Source organism: Meira miltonrushii, assembly GCF_003144205.1.
Source record: "Meira miltonrushii strain MCA 3882 unplaced genomic scaffold FA14scaffold_1, whole genome shotgun sequence".
Taxonomy (NCBI): domain Eukaryota; kingdom Fungi; phylum Basidiomycota; class Exobasidiomycetes; order Exobasidiales; family Brachybasidiaceae; genus Meira; species Meira miltonrushii.
This window is the reverse complement of record NW_020289943.1, coordinates 3,674,585-3,696,832: the sequence shown is the minus strand read 5'-3', so window position 1 is coordinate 3,696,832 and position 22,248 is coordinate 3,674,585. Positions and strand designations below refer to the sequence as shown.

Sequence of the window (22,248 nt, the reverse complement as noted above, 5' to 3'; positions counted from 1 at the left end):
CACTTTCACTGACAAACGTTAAAGTCACATAATGATCATTGTCTTCAGAAAACCAGTAATAAACATAAAAAGGAATGCAGTGCATGAATGAGCGCAGAATCAGAAAGTGTAGGAGAAAGGGAAAATGATGGTTGGGAATGATAATCTTGGAACCCAAAAAATTGTTCGTGCTGATAGAAGTCGAAGTGGAAATGGAACACTAATACGATTGATGTCCATCAGCTCCACTTGGCTGAGGACTATGAATGCCTTGAGGTGTATGGAATCCGTCTGCTTCACTGTCAGCAGCTGAAGCGGAAGAAGCTTGTTGTTGTCTACCTGCAAACGGCCTCATAGGCGCACGCAAGGCATCCATGCTGTCATGCGAGTCTACAGATGGGAAACTGTTCGAGGGAGTCATTGCTTGATTTTGTTGGAATCGGTTATGGAATCTTTGGAGAGGAGACATTGTTACCTCTCTGTCTTGTTCATCTGCAATTTCTTCATGTAAAGGTGATGGTTGATGTTGTTGTCGTTGCTCTTCACCCGGTCTAAATGCTGTTCGGAATTGTTGTTCGAATGAATCAACGCTGCTGGCAGCTGCTAAAGCTGTTCGGCTATTAATTACATCATCATCAAAGTCTGCACGATAAGGACTCGTCTTTGATTTGCGCGTGCTGCTCATTGATGCTCTTTGAACGTAAATCTCTGGCGTCGGAAGTCCATTTGAGCTATGTACTCCATATTCATTTTGTTCATAGTCTTCCAAATCCTCGTCTTCCCGATGAGTACCCATAGGAGTTCTACTCATACCAGGTTCAGGAGTGTAGGAAGTTGGCAATCGATCAGGATCATAGAAGCTGAATGATGATGTCGCTCTTGGCATGGCACTTTCTCCAGACACGTTCAAACTATTGCGCTGGGGATTGCCTTGTTTGGCATATTCATCAACACTTAATTTCTTGCCGTATCCATCATTTGATTTCTGAGGATTACCGTACGAATCGTTTGTATTCTCACCTCCTGCTCCAGATTGGGAATAATGCAAAACTGCGGGGTCATGAGAATTTGGCGTCAAGTCATACGTGCTTTCATCGTGATACAGTTGTACTTTTTGTCCTGACTCCATGAGACTTGCTGCTTTTTCACTATCCAATCGACCTGACCTGAGACCTAGACGTCCTTTCAAATCGCCATTGACCCAGGCTTGTCGTACGAGATCGACATACGTCGGCTGGAAGGAGCTCTTCCAAGCACGGAATGTGAATCTAGGCAACAAAGATGCTACCACACAAAGTAGCAAAGTAGCCCAGAATTGGATTGTGCCCATAATCACAAACGCTGTGCCGGAAAACATTGAACCCCAAACAGGTGCACTGTAGAGCAAAATCCAAATGAAGTATGACAGATTGCTGAGAATGATCACGATCCAGATAATGGCCGACCAATTTTGCACCATCATACCGCAGTACAAATTAGCACACACTACTGCGCATGCACCAACCGTTGATCCTAAAGCAGTGAGCGGGTCAAGACTTATTCCATCCGAATTGACGATTGGGAAGAAGTACCACGCAGCCGCTGAGATACCAAAACATACAATACTTTGATAGACACCATCGAGGCAAGCCAACCAGAATTGCGAGCGGGTATATAGCTTTCCTTCTCGTCCAGGAGCATACGTTTGAGGGAATGTCATCAAAGCGGGAGCACGAAGATCTTGATCCAAAGCACCCAACATAATGACTGGTAAACTGGTGAAAACGAGATTGTAAAGCAAAACGAGACTGTAATCGAATAAGTACGTTGCATTAGCCTCACAGAAGATTTGGTATAATAATAGCGAGAATGTCCAGATCAAATTCTTGTAGAAGAAAACTTCATGCAACACACCGATTCGGTATGCGTTCCAATGACCGTGAACCAAGAGCAGCTTTGCGAGATAACGGAATTGACCAATAGCATAATCTGCGCTCATAGAAGCTTGTGCACCTTCCAGTCCTGCAATACCCACACCAACATGGGCCTCTTGAATCATACTAACGTCATTTGCACCATCACCGATTGACAACGTCATTGCGTCAATACCGTCTTTCACCAATCGCACAGTCAACGCTTTTTGTGCAGGACTTACACGACAGCAAACGACAGTCTCGCATTGTGTTGTGAGAGCCAAGAAGAGCGGCTTGAGACTTTTATCGAGACAGAATTTGAGAGTTTCACCATCAACGACGACGGCAAAAGCGGACTTATCTGACGCTTCTCCATTCGATCCATCAAAGCGTTGTTTTTCGCCTTGTCGTTTACGCATGACACCTTTCTTCTTGGGTCGAACGACAATTGGTCTACCAGAAGCGGCAATTTTGTTACAGGCAGCTTCCAATTGCGCACGAGCACCTTGTTCATGATCAGCAGAGATGATCATGATTTCCATATCAGAAGACAAGAGATTACAACTGAAACCAATTTCAATAGCAGTTTGAAGTTTGTCACCCGTCAAGATCCACAATTTAATACCAGCTTGATGTAATTTCTCGATTGCTTCGGGTACTCCTACTTGTAGCTTATCTTCCAAAGCGGTTGCACCAATCAATGTCAGGTTGACTTCAATCTTTTCATTGACTTCATCCACAGCTTCGTCACGATCGGTCAAACTTGCAGAAGCTTCATCGTGCAATTTTGCCCATTCGAGGTACTCGCCTTCCTCTAGGTAGCGGTATGCAATACACAGCGTTCGCAAACCTGCATTAGCAAAGTCTTCCAAATCTGATTGCGTTTTGGCTTTAAGCTCGGCCGGATGATCGGGACGTAATCGTTGGTAAATAACAGAATCTGCACCTTTGCAGATCATCAAAAGCCTTCCGTCTGCTTCACGAATGATTACGCTCATTCGCTTTCGTGTACTGTTGAATTCCAGGACACGTAAAGGTGTCAAACGCTCAGGTGCTCCGCATACCTCCAAATCGATTGTATGGTTGTTCTTGTTCAAGAACACTGCACCAACATCACGAGCAGCAGCCACCAAAGCTGCTTCATCAGGACTTTGTGCTTTATATTCGATGGTGAAAGGATCGTTTGGATCTGCACGATCAGCCAAAGCTGTATGACAAAGCGCTAATGCACGGAAAAAGTTGGTCACATTGCGTCTCTGCTCAGTAGCTGAACCAAGAGTATCTGCCAATTCGGGTGAGATCAAAGTGACTTTGTCTTTTCGTAGATAGCGATTTTTGAACGTCTTGTTCATCTTTGTCACCATCTCTTCTTTGAGCACTTCCATCTTTGCAGCTTGTGTATCGGCATTAAAACCAGAGATATCTTTGCCTTCTCGTTTCATTGCACCGATCATTGCTTCTGTGACACCTTCACCATATTGTATACCGTTGACTGAACATTTCTTGAATTCCATCACGTTTTGGGTGAGCGTACCTGTCTTATCAGAGAAGACGTACTCGATTTGACCTAGATCGTCCACAATACCCCATGTCTTTGGAACACAAGGATGATCAAGAGGTTCATAGTACATGTCAATGTCCGTGTAAATGAAAAATGCCGCAATCGTCTTTGTCAATTCGATACTGATATAGAGTGAAATGGGCACAATGTTTTGATACAAGACCAAACATGTTCCAAAGATGTAGAATGCATTGGCGATATTGCTTGTACTATCGGTTGCACCAATTTCATAGAAGTCTCTGCTTGTATCTGTCCAATTGAGAATAACACCTCCAACCACAGCACATGTGACGCACATGACCAACAAGATGACAAAGTTCACGATAACATTCACATTTGTTTCTTTTTCAATCTTGGATCGTTTGGAAGGTGTATCACCACCGTTGAGCATGATCTTTGTATCTTTTCCTGTAAAGACGACGATACCAATTACCCAATCTGTGTTTCGCATGATACAACCACGCAAGAGCAATTCGTTTGCAGTGATGGGCTCAACTGCACGAGATGCAGCTTGCTGAGCAGCATGTGCGCTGCTATCCATCGGAACGTCGGTATCGTATCCTTTCGGTAAAGGCTTGCTGTACTTCAAAAGACCATTGTAAGCGTACAAATTTGCATGAGGTGGCTCGCTATCGATTACGAATCGGGCATGTTCAATGTCTTCTTCCGTTTGAATTCCTGCGCTTGCTTTTAGGCATTTGCGTACTTTCAAGTTTGTTTCTCCGTCCAAATTCTTTGTTTCAACAAATGCATTTCCGTCAGGATCAGATGAGTTGAGGAGGACGATATCGGCAGGCACCTGTTCATTCTCACGCAACAGAACCACATCTCCCACTTCCAACTTTTTCCACAACGTTCTCTCCCAGCGAGCCGTTCCCGGTGTTTGACGATGGTAGTCAACTACACCATTTGCTTCCGGTAGACTCATCCTAGATGGTTCACCGAAATCCGTTGAGCTTGCCATCAGCACATTTGTACTGGTGCTGCGATTCAAAGACGGTTTCATGATGCTTCCGCCTCGTTCGCTTTCCGATGCAATTGTGTCAAGGTTGTTGGTATATCCACTGGTAACACTATCGCTGCGACCTGACCTTGTCGTATTTACTCGTGCGAGTGGTCCTCCTGCATATGATAAATCACCAGACTGACCTTGCTCTACGTCTCTTTGCGCTTGAGCTCCTACAACCCGTAGACCGATCGCATCTTCTTTTTCACGTAATTTGCGAACACCTTTTGAGATCTTGTTGGGATTCTTTAACCCTATCAATTTTTCAAACCAATTTCTTGGATCAGTTCTTTGATTGACATTACGCCAATTTCCAAGTTTAGTAACGGCGGAATTGTTCACCTCATTATCCAACATGTGTCTTCGATAATCTTCGAGACCGTCTTTGATGGCTGTGATTGTCAAAATGGCGACCAAAGGAAGCATGGCAATCTGTGGAAGAGTTGCTCCAAATTTGCTTGAGGCTTGTAAAGCAACTAGACCCAAGAAATACACGTTCGCCATTCGTCTGAATTGCTCAGATAAGAATCGGGGTAAAAACGTGACAATTGTATACTTGCTCGTTCGTACTTTATTGCGCGGATAACGAGCGATAGGTTGACCATTCTTTGTGACTTCGTTGGGCGATGTAGGCGGAATGTTGAGGTAGACGTTTCTTCTCTTGGCAGGCTTCTTTTTCTTTTTTCGAAGTGTAGCGTCGGGAGCTGCAGTTGTTGCTTCTTTTTGTGCTTCGTCTTCTGCTGCTTCAAGTGTATCCTGTGTAGGGTAATCAGGTGTTTCATCTTGTTGCGCCGAATCGAACGGAACTCCCACCCCTTCAGCTCCCGTACCTTTTGCTCCAGTTCCTTCTGAGTAGCCTTGTCGAAGCCTACTCAGCTCTCCTTGCACCAAGTCGGCGATTCCAGGTGTATGTGGCGCTTTTCGATCTTTGCGTAATAATGTTCGACCTCTGCCTATGCGGTTTAGAATACTTCCGCTTCTTTTAGCTCTCTGTCTTGCTTCTCTTCTTGCTTCACTTCGATGACTTTCTGCTATACTTTCGGCAGCAGTGCGAACGGTACGCAATTGAAGATTCGGGTCGATCGCGGGATCATATTCTGGATGAGTGGGATCAGAAATGTATGCACGATTCGATGGTCCTACGTCGTAAGGGGATGTGATGTTTGGATCGTAGAAGTGACCATTCTCGTCCATTTGTGGAGCTCGTACGCCGCTAGAGCTGCCGAAAACCATTGTTGGGATGCTGTGATGCTGATATGATGAGAAAGAGGTATCGATGAGAGAATGTAGTGCTGGCTTTTGTTTAAAGTACTTGAATGTGTTGTCTTATGCGGCGGCGTCCGCTGTGTGTCAGTCGTTTAAAACCCCGAGGCTTTCGAAAAGGTAGTGCGGTATTGATCAGATATCTCTATCAGAGCACTTGCTTAAGAAATGTTATGGCAATGAGAACGTGAATTGCCTTGCAAACTGAGAGGTATCAGTGTTGTATGCTCTAATATCCGGTCCTGCCGGATTCAAATTCGTGACTTTGTAATTTGAGGTGATCGACCATAAATTGCCGAAAAGCTTTAAAAAGCGTGACGATGACGAATGAGGGGTAATGGTAGATGGTCGTTGATCACGAAAGCAAGATGTTGTCAGGGCCGATTAGATTCTCTTGCCCATCATCACTTTTCTCTCCTAGTGTTGCTGCAATCAAGCTTATATGCACGGAAGCGAATAAAAGTTGGAAGAGACACAGGTGAACTGACCAAAACCAACCAAACCTCTAAGCTCCGTAAAAAGCTAAAACGCACGTACACGCACGAATGCACAGATGATCCAGTTCGTTCAGGGTTGCGCGGCGCATTGCCGCTATCTTTGGCCGCCGTCTTTTTTTTTTTGACTGACTATCTGTAAATAAAATAAAAATTGAGTCCTAAATTCTAATTATCCTTGGCATAGGAGCCCTGTGTGTTTTTTGAGCATTAATGCATGCATACAAAATGAAAAGAAGAATATTACATTTACCGGCCCCTAGCAGCGATAAAATTGTGTACCTTCCTTTTAATTGAAACGCGTTTGTTTTTGTATTGCCAATATTTTATTTTAAGAAACGCGTTCTTTTCCTACACAATTTCAGTCTATCCTCCGTTCCGTTTCTCTCTCTTGGCAAACAAACTCCTCTCGGCCCGTATCGTGCAGATGAATACATACAATAGGGCTTTCTATTCGCTCCTTTATCCCGATTGACTTGTTTGGCTTACTCTACTTTTTTGACGCCAATTACAGGAAAACACCGCCCATCAAATATGTCATTCTACGCCCCCCAAAAGACAATCTAAATCCCTATCATAAACGTCATCGAGATGGCTAGCGATAAGGTCGTGGGCACGTTTTGAGCGGGTGAAGTAATGAAACGCATTGGCAGCTAATTCAATAATCTGGGTTTGATATCTACATGTATTCATGCAAAAAGGCGCCACAATCAATTGAAATAGTACAGCTTTCAATACAAATCTGAGTCCCGTCTGTAAGAGCGAATAGAGAAGTCATGGTAATGTTGAAAACATCTTTCTAGCCACAAAATTAGCTTCTTTTTGGCGTCTGATTGACAGATTATTGATCCTTAGCTCAAAAAGTGTAGCTTTGATCTTCATGTACGTATGTACCCCTGAAGAATGCCAAGCATACTTTATGTGTATGTGATGCTTCTTTACTCTTCTTCTTCTCTCCCCGCGAAAATGATTTGTTGAAATATCTGATCTACATAAATTAAAGCTGCATAAAATACATACATGAATAAAGAGAATAAAGAGAAGGAACCAAGAACGCAAGATAATGTCCAGTAGATAGGGGCAATGAATCCATACGCAACAACTTAGTACATCAAAAGATGCTAATGTCGCATGTATGTATGCTTGTATATGCACATGCCCCTGTCGATCAATTACTGATTGTATGTATCGATGATGAATCTCAACCTAACGTGAGATCGGAGAAGTGGAACGGTTCGTGTTTGTTACTTGACCGTCAGGCTGTAGTCCAAGGCCATTCCGACTTTCTTGCTGCAAAGCATCTTTTTCTAGCTGGACCAATCTTTCAAATAACGTCTGAGGCGGCCGACTTGATTGAGACTGCCTTGAGTACTCATCGGTAGATCGGACAAGATGCTCTCCAACGCCTCTACCGAAAGCAGGAAAATAGCTATCGTTTGGCGGCGTACTGATAACGGGACTTTCTGCTAATCCTGAAGAACTGTATTGTCTACTTCGTCTTTGTTGTCTTCTTTTGATTGCCGCTTGTTCTTCTTCTAATTGCGCTAAATACATTATAGAAGAATTCGTCTTTGCCCTTGCTAAATCTGCTTCCAATAATGCCAATTCTTCGCCTGGGCTACAAGCGCCTTGTCCGAGCGGTGTCAAGGGGCGATAAGGCGTTCCACCGATAGAGGATGTTCGATTACGTCCATTTGCATTGCCTCCGCCTGGTAGTAATGGTGAAAGAGGTGCCAGTGGACTTCCGGGCTCATCATCAACGGCACAGGTCAAATCCGGCCTGGAACGTGCTGCATTCCTCAAGAATAAACCAGCAGTCATTGTTCCTCCTCCAGCTGTGGACATCCTTCTCGACTCCGGTCGAGGGCTAGTAGGCTTACTTGCCGAAGGACTTGTAGCCAAACTGCTGGTGTTTACCGTGATTCGATTGGCCTGTATATGATCAGGCACAGCTGTAAGCGGACCAGAAGCAGTAATAATACTACCCCGTCTAGAATTGGAAAAACTTTCACCAGCAGCACCGAATGAAGGTTTGGGTATGTCTTCAGTTGAATATACACTTGCTGTCCTACTACGTGTTCGTTCATTGTTTGGGAAGGCGATCTCTTGAGAATATATGGAGCTTCCTCTCACATTACGGAATGATCGAAGGTTGAAGGTGCTTGGAGCTTGACCTGATTCATTCTGTGAGCTGCTGCCTTCTTTGAAGCCTTTACTTTGACCTTCATCTTGGACATCCACATTAGGAGAGTCGATCAAGTCGGTTCTGCTCAATCGCCTCCTTAGAGCACCAACGAAAGACTTCCTACTCCTAGCTTCCGGCACAGTAGCATTGTTCGCAATATCTTCAACAGCATTTGCATCTTGTGTGGCAAGATCATTGCTCAAATAAGCCGTTGCCGAACTGACATGTGAGCCGTCTTGTGGATGTATGCATAAAGTATCCTCGATTCGTTTCCCCGCCTTCCAATCCGCGAATACTTTAGCATCATCCTCGCTTGTATCGACAGAAGCAATGTCATATTGATGCAGGGAGCCTTCTCGTGCATTTTCAAGAGAGGAAGAATCGATGGAAGAAGATGGTCTGTCCTTTTTAGAAGTTGATCCAGTCTTTTTCATCGAAGCAGAGAATGGTGAAAAGAATCGACTTCCTCTGCGCTCTTTCTTGAGTTCTTCTTGTGACTTGTTGGCATCGGCATACTTTGCCAAGTTAAGATGAGATGATAAGCCGCTAAACGAACGTTTTGGCATTCGTTCATTGGAAGACTGGGATCGTTGTGGGTCCGGTCGGTGGCTAGGTATTGTTTGGCTATTGTTTGATGTATAAGATCGCATTTTTGCACCTAGTGCACCTAGACCTCCCATCTTGAAGCGAGATGGACTGTTTTGTTTATCGCCATTTTCTATTTCTTTTTTCTCCTTCTCCGTTCTGGTAGGTGAACCATAGTCTGATCGTGACCTCTCACGCGGCGCACGAGCTGCATACATCTTGATCATCAGTAATAAACCATTTCATAAACGTATCTGTTGTGTCAAATAAGACCTTTGATTGCGATCCAGTCCTTTGTCGTCATCAGGTTTTAGGTTTCTGGATGAATTGAAGATAGAATGGAAGTGCAATCCAATTCCATCCCCTCACCAAATGCAGGGTCTGTGTGCCGTTCCTCTTTCTCTACGTAATCTTTATTTTCCAATTTGGAAATGCAATTGCGCTTGGCTCTTGAGGTGGAGTGCAGTCTATAAATAATTGTATACATTATTTGTATTCAACCTTAATCTTCTCTCAATTGGATTCTATGCGGGCCCTTTTTTAACGGCCTACGTCAGCGCCCAATGACACAAAATTCCAGGCAGGCGTTGGCGCAAAATTACAGCCACAACGAAGAATCGGGAGAAGGTACTTGAGCAAATATACAAGCGGCGCCGGAATTGCTTGGTTTGCAATTTCAACAGAAATTTAGGGCACATGATGTATCTAGAAATTGTCACGTCATAGTGATGATCTCGAAAGGGGCCGAGACGCTTTAAAGCCGTGCAAGAACAATCAAGAAAGTGGAACAACAAAAAGAGGTTCGGGAAGTATGGAAGATCAGCGTATGACCTGGCTGCCGGCACGCGTACATGCTACGTTGCACGCTAAAGTGTTTTCCAGCACACACAGCCGCCGCACATAGACTAATGAGTTGAGAAGAAAGACCGAGCATTGACCACATCAAACCAAACCTTCTTCCTCACAACCAAGACAACTTCGGCAAACATGATGATACGGCACATTCAGACGGCATTGCTTTGCTTGTTGGCATTACTTTGCACATTCGCATTCGGATCACAGATTGCACTTTCAGGTGCAAAGCTATCCATTTCAACCATTGATGGTTCAGCACGGATCTCTCAAGGATTCGATTTAAAAACATCCCCCAGAGTTCCATCGCCTCTTCCAATCGAGTCAGATGAAGTTTTACGATTGGCTTTCACATTACAAGGAACAGATGGTGAAAAGCTGCCGGCCAGTCAACAACCACATCAAATCGTCGTCAGTCTAACTGATGCAGAAAATGAAGAGATTGCATATACTAGCATCGTTACCGTCAAACGCAGTTCTGGAAAAGCAACATGGAATCAAAGATTCAATCGTCTTCCTGCCATATTGACACAATCAAAGAGTGGCTTATTGAAAGCTTCCCTTTTGATCGGTTCATTTGACCATTCTACCGCACCTGTTCGTTTACCATTGGCAACGATCAAACTTCCATCTTCGCTATTGCAAGATTCCGCTCCCCTTACGCCACGTCAACGCAAAGAAGCACAACAAGGATTCGGTCGTCATGCAGATCATTTCCATACATTTGCAACACCTGCCGCTGATCAAATGCCTGCAAAGAGTATTACAACATTGGCAGCTCTTTTGACTTTGGTCGTGCCTTGGGCCATCTTTTTCGTTTTGTACAAGCAAATCGCTCCTTCTCTCAACATTCAAACACCTTCTCCACGCGCTTCTCCGTTCGTTGTCTCTTTGGTTGCTTTGGAACTTTTGGCTTTCATCTACTGGCAAGGATTTGGATTGACTTTGTTCAAATTGATTCCATGGCTATTGGCTTTTTCCACGTTGACCCTGTTCACGGGAAGAAATGCATTGCAGGAGATGCGAAAGGTCAGATTGGGAAAGACGGCATAATTAGACGTATTCGTAATAAATGCTCATCTTTCTAGTATTGAAAGAGATTTAAAAAATGTACGATGGTATATATGATGCAATTAGAATCGTAAAAATACATGTTTTCTGTGCAGAAGGATTGACTCCCGTTGAGGAAGTTAGAGCTTCGAATTAGAAGGTGTAGCAGTGCTTCCCGAAAGAGTACGAGAAGGAGCTGATTTTTGATCATCATTCGATTTATAATTCTTATTGCTTGTCGCAATAAAACGCATTGGCTCCAATCTGAATTGAACGTCTTTCAATGTCTTTGTTGTAGGTTGCCAATCCAGATAGTCCCGAACAAGTTTATCAATTTGAGGTGAGAAATAATGTCGAACTCTTTCATCTTCAAACAAGCCACGCAAACTCCAAGGCAATGCATACGGATTGCTGTTCCACTTTTGGTTGCGTGCGATTGTGAATTCATCATCCAAATCAAGTGGTGGAATACCTTGAGGCAGATTTGCGTTTTGAGTGATGGAAGAGTGGACACCGGGTGCTACTTGTTGACCTGGCCTTGCTGTTGGATAACCTGCAGGCGAAGTGACTTCTAGACAATAACGTGCCGCCAAGCTGTACACTTGTGGCTCATCATACACCAGCGAATGTCCCAAACCACCATACAAACTTCCTGCAACAGAAGAAGAAAGAAGCGTTGCCAAATGATGATCGCCCAAGCCAGCATTTCGAACATTGACGCAAAAAGACAATAAATTCGTCAAGAAATCAACCCTTGGAAATGCTGCACCATCGCAAAAGATTCCTCGAAGGATGCTAGGATGAGAAGCGGCTGTATGCAAAGCAGAATAAAGCGGAACAACTTGATCATCCAAAGAGGCAATATAGACCAACTTGATTCCTGCAGCTAGAACGATACGCAAAGATGCAGCGTACAATCTTGAAACGGCAGAATGACCATTCTGGAATTCGAATAATTCCTTTGCGGCCGGCGTTTCGAATGTGTTCATATAATAACTCGTTATCGATCCTCGTAAATGTGCAAATGGACCATTATGGATTCCGCACATACACAAAAGCGAAATCCTCGATTTGCGAAGGTTCAAATGACGTTGTTCCACCAAACGTGCCAAAAGATGGGTTGCAACGACTGAGCCTTGAGAATGAGCAGCAACAAAAATAGCATCTGAATCAAGAAGATCTTTCACCCATTTTGGATTACTGAGTAAAGATGCAAAAGATTTATCAACTCGATCAGACACCAAACCATCCGCCTCCAATGCAATCACTGTTATTTGATCATCTTGCAAATCGTATCCAGCTTCTGCGAAATGCTTACGTACAGCGTCCGTCATCATACTTGCAAATTTGGTAGAAGTACCAGTAGGCTCACCAAACAAGTTTCGAATGGGGCCTTGACTAAACCAGCCATGAATACCAATGATCGTCACTTTACGAACATCTTTACATCCTTTAGAAGCAGCTCTTTCCTTTTCACCCATCGTTGACCATAGCCGTGGCAAACGTGCTTGCGCATCTCCCGGTCTAGAGTCCATATCTTGTTGTGATGCTGGACCTAACATCGAGCTCCTTCGACCTCTTTCATTTTGGGCTGGTGAATTGAATAGCAATGACATCGTCTTTTCCCATACTCCCTTCTTTGGCGTGATGGATCTTGGTGCTGTAGAGAAAGTATCATCAAAGGATGGCAAAAGTAGATTTGGTGCAGCAGGCTTTGCCGGTTTTGGATTCTTTACCATTGATGAGCTCAATCGCTTGACGTGCGAAGTTGGTTGGATTTTGGCATCCTTGTTGTTTGTCAGAGGTGTTGCTGGTCGACTGTTTGCAGGAGCAGGATCAGGCTTTGGCTTATCGAGATCCATTCTCTTTGCATTTAGAGATGAATCAGCAGATTTTTGAGGTGCATCACTCTTTGAATGAATTGAAGGCGTGAGCGGTGTACTTTTCCCGCTGTTAGGTGGTAATCCAGGTGATGCACTTGAAGATGGCGTACCACTTTCAATTCGCATCACTTCAGGTTCATCCAAATCCTTTGCCGGCACTTTAGGTTGTGCTGCCGCCGAACGACTGCTGAAATAATTGATCCATGTGGATCTCGTAGCCGGGTTCAACACTGCACCTTTCGCATCCAACAATGCCAATGCCTCGGCTTTATATTGCTCTGCAGGCGTTGTCGGCTCTTTAGGTGAGGAATCTTCGTCATCTTGGCTTTCATCTTCTGTGGGTTGTTGGACAGGTGCTGCTCCTCGAGACCAAGTTGGTGCCCATCTGTAAAGAAAAGAGCTCTGAGATGGCGAAGCTGTCGATGCTGTGGAATCTGTTCGTTCTTTGGCAACATCAGGTTTCAATTCCATCGCTCGTGCATCACCACTCGATTTAGGCTGCTCAACTGCCGCTGCTGCTACTTCGGATGCCTTGTCTTCATTGGCACCAGTTGGCTGAGCATTAGCTCCATACGGGTTCCATGTCGACCATCTCCAACCATTAGTGGATGTCGTGGGAGCAGCATCAGTAGCTGGTGTAGATGACCAGCCAATATACTTTCTCACACTATCAGTGTATGAGGTAGATTCATCTGGAATTGCTTGGCCGGAATTCTCGATATGATCATTAGTTGTAGCGCCTTCTTGATTTCTCCAAGGAATCCAAGATTTGATTGTGGCCTGTTTGTCTTCTGCATTAAGTGTTGAGGGTGGACCACGAATGGTCCTTTGGCCGTCCTGATCGTCTGAAGTATTCGTTATCGTTCTAGTCGGAGGAACATCAAGGCTGTTCGCCGCCTTGTCCGGATCTATCTGCTCTTCTGGCTTTGCTTGTGCATCTTCAGCTCCACCCATAAAACCAAACCAGGTTCTCCTTTTCTGGTTCTTTGGTATATCATCTGCACTATTTCCATCCAATGCTCTCTTTTTGCCTTCTTCAGCCATTGTTGTGTCTTCTTGATTTGCCTCACTAGGTGCTGGCGTGGCTTGTACTTCTGTAGGATGTGCTTTAGCAGCAGCAGTATTCATCTGTTTATCATCCTTTTTATCAACACTATCAGAAGCAGACGCGTGAGAAGTGGATGGTTCGACCGAATCAGCCCCTTTATCGTCATCCTCCAAGATAGACTGAGCTTTGATACTTGGTTCAAATCTTCGAACTGAGCTTGCTAAGCTTGCATTGCTGGCAACTCTCCTTAATCTGCTCAAAGCGCCACCGTCACTGACTGATCTTGCTCGAATACTATCGGCATTGTTTATCGAAGCATTACTCGTGCTAGCTGTTATGCCACTTGCATGATTACGATCAACGATAGATCTGCTAGACGGACTTGCGCCAAGCAAATGCGGTGGCTGATTATTATCTTGTTTTGTAGAGCTCACTGAAGGCGTCAGTGGTGATGGACGAAGCGGAGCTAAGAGTGATTTGGGTCTAGAAAGTGATAGGCCAGATGGTGATCGTGCGAACAATGTTCTTCGTTGACCTTTGTTTACGTCTAAACCATCTTTGCTGTTAATTGATGTATTTCCATTGGCAGACTGATTTGAACTCTGTTTACCCGTATCCCCTGAACTTGTCTTTGACGTCCCAATCCCCTTTCCTTTTGATGAGGAAGATGGAGGCGACATCTATAAGGCTGAGTATGCAATCTCCATCTATATCAAGTGAAGGAGTTTAATAGATGATGGTGTCAATGGTTAATCAACAATAAACACTTCAAACCCAAAAGATGTTTTGAATACCCGGGCGCACACGCCTGCAGCCAACTTTCAGCATTTGGCTGAGTGTTCTTGTGGAGAAAAGGCACTGGATCGCTCATGTAAAAAGGCGCGTTCGCTCTAATGTTAAGCCCGAATTCACCCCAGTCTAACCTTTTTGATTTTTACCCCCGGGGCCGAATGTGAAAGCCACCAGTAACAAACTCAGATTCTTCCTATTAACACACATTAAACATGGTCATCATTATTACAAGATTACAAGAAAATGAAAATAAAAACATGTTTGCGGTCAAATAAAGTACAGATGTATAAGGTATGAGGAAAATGATTTGCGAAAAAAAAAAACTATAAAAATCTTCTGCAGCCTGGACTGCCACAAAGACATGCAATCGCGTCTTCTTCATCACCGGAAGCTTGAAATTTGTAATCGTACGTTAATTCTTGTCCGGGCAAAATTAATTGTTTGGCATATAAAACAATCCTCTTTTCTCCATTCAGAGTCAAGATCTTTGCATTGCAATTCGGTGTGCAACAATGATTCATCAAGCGAGCGATATTGCCTTTCTTTGTTGCATCAACAACAATATCATCGTCAACACGGAAAAGGTATGTGGAAAAGTTGCCTTGCCTTTCGTACATCTTTTCACGTTCATCGGCAACTTGTTGTCGAACAATTTCACCAACGTATTCGATCACCATATCACCGGCTGGGATCGCTTCCATTGCATACAGTCCCCAATCGTGAATAGGAGATTTGGCGAATTTAAGTTGCTTTTTACGACTGCGTAATTGATTGAACTTGAGAATATCTGTGTCTGTTGCCGTTTCTTTCTTATGCTGCTCAATGCCTTGAACAAACCTTCTGCTGTCTGCTCTATTGTCACGAGCTGATGCGAGTCCAACAGTAGACACAGCAGTAGTGGAACCCCATTCTGTCGAAGATGCCATATTTCGATCGGCCAAATGTTTGCCCTTTTCAGCTGGTGGGATACGATAGAATCCTTCCGTTCGTGCACTACCTGATGCATGAGACTGTAAAGCTTCTTCTTTTGGCTCATCTTCATCAGGAAGCTCTTGTGGATCTTGACCTTCTCGCATCATTTCTAGTGCCAAACGGCAGAAATACAAGTCCTCCTCTTCTTCCACCAATCCGCTTACAAAAGGATCAATTGGTTCAGGACTAGGTGAATAGACAATCTTCTTTTGCGGTTTGGGTACTTTCACCTCCTTCTTCGCCTTTACCTTCTTTTGTTTTGCCTTGGTCTCCTTAGTCACTACCTCCTCTTCTTCCTCTTCATCAGACGAGGGTTGATTAGCTTTAGCCAATGCTCGCTTAGCAGCTTCTTCCTCTTCTCTCTTCTGTTGTGCCAATTTCAATCGGCGTTCCTCTTTCGCTGCCCGGTTGAAGCTCTTTGGCCGTTCAGCGTCCAAATCGATCTTGAATTCTTCTTCGATTTGTTCATTGATACTCTTAACTGGCTGTCTCAACGCTTTACCACATGAACCTTCTGGTTCCAAAACTTTCGTGACAAAAGAGCTCAATATCCTTGATTTGAGATCCCTGCCAAAGGCAATTCCAAGCTCGCGCAACAACATTGACTTGCTGTCCTCAAACAATTCTTCATCCGTCCAAGCAGTCTTTTCAGGAATACTTTGCACTGGTTCAGCCCTTTGATCGACACTTTCACTCCTTCGATTCCCATCAGTGCGACGACTGTTAATTCGATTGGATCTTTCATCGTTTGGAGAGCGTACTTCGATGGAGATACGATAGCCAGACACACTTGTACCGTCCAATACCTTTTTCGCACGATCTGCTCCATCGGTTTGATGAAAGGCTACATAAAATCCGCTACCGTCTCTTTTAATCCAGGCGGGTCGCATATCGGCAAACAACTTTTCCATTGCTTCACACCCGATCGTACTTCCTCTTGCCCGATTCACATAGGCAAAAGGAGTTCCAATATTAACAAGCTGTCGAAGAATTTGGCCAGAAGTATGGATTTCATCTTTGTCCGTTTCATCATGACTGGTTCGTCGGCTAACGTCAGTATGTCTTGAGCCATGTGCGAAAGGTGATAGAGGTTTGGGCGAAGTGAGGCCGTTTCTACTGATCATCGTCTTTGGACCTCTTGGTGCACCAGGCGGAGGCATGGATGGAGTTGAGGCAGGTGCTGGCGATTGGGTTGAGGCTTCTTTCTTTTGAGATACAGCATCAATCTTCTTCTGTAATAAATCTCTGTATGTCTTCTTGAACGTTGTTCTGTCCAGATCATCAAATGCTATCGTGATGACTGACATTTCGATCTTTTGTCCGTTCATCTTTAGACGTGCTTCTTTTGCGACAAGATCACCCCTTTGAGCTTTGGCTTCGCTGACATCTCCCACTAGCTTCAAGTCATCATCATAATCATGATGAAATGACAGATAGCACACGCCCGTGCTCATACCGCTGGTATCCATTTTGATCTCACATTCATCAATTCGACCAAAAGAGGCGAAAAATCTCTTTACCGTTGTGACCACTGTCATTGGCGAGAGACCAGAGATTACCAACGAACGAGGCGGAGGTGGAGGTTTGGACTTTGTAGAATGATCATCCCACTTCCAATGAAATAATCGAAGTTCTTTGCGACTCTTGCCTTTGACCGCACTGTTCCGCGGATCGATCACTTCCTTTGTCAAATCGTGATACAGAACTCGCTTGCCTTTCTTATCCTTTTCTTTGTCCAATTCTGGGTCATAGCTGATACGTGTAGATCGTATCTTCTCACCCTTTGCATCGGAAGGTAAGTGTTGAGCATTTTCAGGCAGAAGAAGTTCGTGTGGCAGGAGGATCTCTGGAAAGGAGCGTAGCACTGTCTTTGTTTTCTCCGTACGAACGGGTAGGTCACTTCGATCTTTCTGTCTCATTTCAATATGTCTTCGAACATCTTGGACGTATTCTTGTCGATCTGAAGCGTTGCTGAGATCACCTCTACCTCTTTTGGGTACCTCTTCCAATACTTTGCTTGCTAGAGAAGGTTTCTCGATTGGCCTTCGATCGCGCGTATGTGCTGGTGTTCCGGAAGCACGGCGATCTTTGTCTCGAGAAGGTGATTCTTTCCGTCCATTTGACTTGCTCCACAGCTGCTGTAGCCCATCGTCGTCATCTTCTTCTTGTGCTGCCCGTCTTACGCTGCGATGAGAGCTTTTATCTGTACCATTCTGTCTGGCACCTTCAAGAGAGTTCTCAGACTTTTTCGCAGACCTTTCGTAGTCGTAAGCATCATACGACTTTCCATTCTGACGAGCTTCTCTTGATTCATACCGAGCCGATGAACGACTATCTGCGTGCCGATCTTCTTCCACCCTGCTCTCAGAACGAGGTGTGGAATAATGCTCACGAGGTCTATAGACATCGTCTCTGTGGTATCCATCGGGTCGAGCGCTCCTTTGATATCGAGAGCTTGAATCATCTCTATAGTCTGATCGGCCATTTGAGTTTTCCCAGTCTCTGGATGAACGATAAGGAGGACTAGGAGTACGCCGTCTGTAGTGCTCTTTTATGTCTTCATGCCTTCTGAGATCATCATAAGCTCTTGTGCTTTCACTGTATCCAGAGCGGCGATCGTACTCATCTCTATATCTGGAGGAAGTTGAATCATAGCCATTCACTGTCCGAGGATGTCTTGATTCTCCTTCGCGAGATGAGTAAGAGCGATGATCATCGTATGCGTTGCTTGCCCTTCTTTCGTATTCGGAATGATGATATCGGCTTGGACCTGCTCTTGATGAAGCGTAATCATCTTCTGCTGCTCTTGAACGATAGGATGGACTTCTATCCCGAGCTGTTGAAGGCCAGGATTTGTCCTCGTATGGATATACAGCGTTACGCTGAATCATGATCTTCAAGATTTACAAATCATTTTATGGGACAAATCTTTCATGAAGCAGGACAATGATCAGGCCGAAAGGCTATGAAGAGGAGAAAGGGCAAGTAACTTTCTTTGAGAGTGAACGCTTGCACTTGCAAAAGTCTGCAATACTTCTCAACAATGTCCACTTCCTTCTCCTTGGTTGTGATTGGATGAGGTTGTGGTAAGTGATATGTTGGTGGAGAGTGAATTTGCGTAAAAGTTAGTTTTTGTTTGTAAGAAACACTCTCGGTTCCTCTAATCCTTTTCGCGTTACTACCTACTTACTGGCGTGCATGGGCTCAATACAGGGAGCGACTATTGGACCACGCAGATCGCAAAGCGATCTGCCCTGCGAAAGCGCAGTGTCTGCGCTTTCGTATAGGCACTCTGTGAGTGCCTAAAAAACGCGCTTTTAAGCGCGTTTTTTGAGTTTTTAAAGAATAAGGTAAAATATGACTCTTTAAGCTGTAAAATTTATTTTTTCTTTATTTAGGCACTTTTCCACTAATTATATAAGTGAAATTTTACGTGCATTAAAAATAAAATTGCGAGATATTCGAATCTACTTTTTTTCTATCGCTGTCTACTTGATCTACTTCACACGTATATATACGCGTGTAACCCTAAAAGACGTGTATATACGTCTAATATAAATATTTAGATTTTATATTTTAGCTTATATCTTTTCTACTAGTATTATATATATTCTACCGCTATTAGATTTTTAATTATCGCTATCTATCTATTATAATTACTCTTTAAGATATAAAGAAAAACCTTTAAATACTCTTAGATAATTAGATTAATATAAATAACTCTTATTTTAATATAGAATTAAAAAAAGTCTATTTATTTATTAAAATAGAATTCTTAAAAATAAAAAATAATATTTAATAAATATTTAATAGATATAGAATAAATAGAGTAGTAGATATAGATATCTATTTAAAATATAAATAATATCGATATAAATATATAATCTATAAAAAAAGAATTATTATAAAGATTAAATATAAAAAAGATATTTAAATATAAAAGAAAAAAAGAATAAGAAAAAGGTATAGATATATTAATTATAAAATTATATTATAAGTTAAATATTAATTTAATTTAAGATATATATATATTAATATTATTATAATTAATTTTTATAATTATTAAGAATATCTAATCGATTAATATCGATATAAAAAGTTATTAATAGAATTATAAATATATATTCTTATTAAATTATATCGAAAAATTATATTTTATTAAATATAAAATCTTCTATAATATAATCTAGTTATTATTAAATTAATCTTTAAAGAGATAAAATCTTTTTTAAAAATAATATTTATAATAAATAAAGATATTTAAAATTTATATAATTAAATCTATAATAAAATATATAAATATAATTTAAATCTATAAACTAGTCTATCTATCTAATTAAAATAAAATCGATAAAATAAAAGCTAGTTTTTTAAATATCGATTTATAGATATAGATATAATAATATTATTTATAATATATTAATTAAATCTATTATATAATAAAAGAAAGAAAAAGAAAGTATAGATAATAATATTTTATAATATATAATAATTATAATATTTCTTTAAATTAGATTAAATATTTTATTTAGATTTTATTTATTATATAGATTATAGATTTTAAATAAAAAAAGAAATATAGTTTTATTTTATTTTTATTTAAAATTATAAGATAGATATAAAAGCTTTTATTATTTAAATAATTATAAATTTAAAAATAAATAAATTAATAGAAAAATAATTTTAAAAACTATATAATCGATTTAATTTTAAATTATAATCGATTATAATAAATTACTCTATTATAGAATTAAAAGTTATAAAAGATATTTATATAAATAAAATATTAATTTAATAATATTATTTTTATATTTTATAAACTATTAAAAAGAATTTAAAAAAATATATAAAATATAAGAAAAAATAAAAACTTATTTTTAATAGATTTTATAAAATCTATTAATTAAATATTATTAATATAGAATTTAAGATTAAATAAAATATTAATTTTATAAATTAAATAATTAAGATCGATAAAAAGTCTTTTTTAATCTATTATAATCGATAGTAGATTTTATATATAAGAAAATAAATAAAGATCTTTTATAAATAAATTAATAATAATATTTATATAAATAATTATATTAAAAACTATTATAATTATTTAAAAAAAATATATCTTTAAAAATTAAAATAAAAGTAATTTAATTATTTTATCTTTATTCTTTTAATTTAAATAATAATTAATTATTAAAATATAAATTTTTATTATAGATTTTAAATTAATAATTAAAAACTATTAATATTAAAAAAAAGAATAAAGAAATATATTAAAAAAATATTAATTAATTAATTAATTAGTTATATTAAAAATAAATTAAAAAACTTATTATAAATCTAATCTTTTAATTATAATAAATAATAATATATTTTAATCTTTAATTATAATATTATAATTATTAAATTAAAATTTTTTAATTATATATATCTTATTTTTAATAAAATTTAAAAATTATATAAATATATATTCTTATATATTATCTATTTAAAAAGATATTTAAAATTAATTATAATAGATTAATTATAAATTATTATATTTAATAAATAATTTTAATTAATTTATATTAAAGAAATCGAAAAGTTATAAAAGATAAAAAAAATATATTATAAGAAACTTATTAATAAATTTAATTAATTTAAAAGATATATAAAGAGTTAAGATTTTATTATTTTCTTAAAATAAGAGTTTAAGACTTTTCTAAATAAAATTAATAGAATTAAATATATATTAATAAATAATTAATAAAATATTTATAAATTAATTTATTTTAATCTTATTATATAATAGAATTATATTTATATCTTAAATAAATTATTTAAAACTTTTTATATATTATATTTTTTTTTTAAAGATAAAAAATTATAGATTATCTTTATAAATAGATATTTAATTATTTTATTTTTCTATTATTTTTATTAATATTTATATAAATTAAATAGATCTTTTAATTATTAAATTATAAGTTTTAATTTAATTAATTAATTATTTTTAAAAACTTTTTTATTAAAAATATTATATTTAACTTATTTTTTTTCTTCTTTTAATTAAATTAAAAATAATAAATTAAAAATCGATAATAAATTAAGATTATAAAATAATATATTTTTATAATTTATTATATATTATTTATAATAAAATTAATCTTACTCTTATTTATATTATATAAATTAATATCTTATTAATTTAATATAGTTTATATTATTTTAAATTAAATAATTAATAAATAAAAATATCTTTCTTAAAAAATCTTAATATAAATCGATAATTTTATTTAATATAAATAAATTTATTACTACTTATAAAAGTAAGATTTTTCTTTCTTCTTTTTTCTTTTTTTAGTTTATAGATATATTAGATAATCTATTAAAGATATAATTATTAATATTAGAAAATAGAAAATTAAATAAATTAATATCTATATTAATTAAAGATAATAGATTATCGATTATTAATAATAATTAAATATTTAATTTTATTTTTATATTATTAATTAAAGAATTATTTTATTTAATAATTAAATTTAATAAAATCTAAAAAAGTTATTAAAAGTTTTAATTAAATAATAATATTTTTTTCTTTATAATTATTATAAATATATATATAAGAATAATATTATAAGATAAAATATATATAATATATATTTAGAAATATAAATATATTTATAAAATATATATATATATTATAT

General features: G+C 39.1%; 5 protein-coding genes across 5 annotated transcripts; 1 reads left to right on the top strand and 4 right to left on the bottom strand.

Moving 5' to 3' along the window:
• Positions 1-18: 18 nt before the first annotated feature.
• FA14DRAFT_159804 (phospholipid-translocating P-type ATPase) lies at positions 19-6,120 on the bottom strand. The gene has a single exon (XM_025498394.1). It carries the CDS (start codon positions 5,669-5,671, stop codon positions 200-202), a length of 5,472 nt encoding a protein of 1,823 aa, XP_025358348.1. The 5' UTR covers positions 5,672-6,120; the 3' UTR covers positions 19-199.
• Positions 6,121-7,022: 902 nt separating this feature from the next.
• FA14DRAFT_22429 (uncharacterized protein) lies at positions 7,023-9,572 on the bottom strand. Its single transcript, XM_025502032.1, has one exon. It carries the CDS (start codon positions 9,190-9,192, stop codon positions 7,402-7,404), a length of 1,791 nt encoding a protein of 596 aa, XP_025358347.1. The 5' UTR covers positions 9,193-9,572; the 3' UTR covers positions 7,023-7,401.
• Positions 9,573-10,938, top strand: FA14DRAFT_22428 (uncharacterized protein). Its single transcript, XM_025502031.1, has one exon. The coding sequence runs from the start codon at positions 9,953-9,955 to the stop codon at positions 10,868-10,870; it is 918 nt and encodes a 305-aa protein (XP_025358346.1). The 5' UTR covers positions 9,573-9,952; the 3' UTR covers positions 10,871-10,938.
• Positions 10,939-11,118: 180 nt separating this feature from the next.
• On the bottom strand, positions 11,119-12,564 carry FA14DRAFT_109784 (uncharacterized protein; the record flags this gene model as incomplete). The annotated part of the gene is made up of 2 exons (XM_025495890.1): positions 11,119-11,339; positions 11,421-12,564. Coding segments are annotated over 2 exons (1,365 nt in total), but the record flags the coding sequence as incomplete, so codon positions are not given.
• Positions 12,565-14,804: 2,240 nt separating this feature from the next.
• Positions 14,805-18,620, bottom strand: FA14DRAFT_159801 (uncharacterized protein). The gene has a single exon (XM_025498393.1). The coding sequence runs from the start codon at positions 18,451-18,453 to the stop codon at positions 14,914-14,916; it is 3,540 nt and encodes a 1,179-aa protein (XP_025358344.1). The 5' UTR covers positions 18,454-18,620; the 3' UTR covers positions 14,805-14,913.
• Between the last annotated feature and the right edge of the window lie 3,628 nt (positions 18,621-22,248).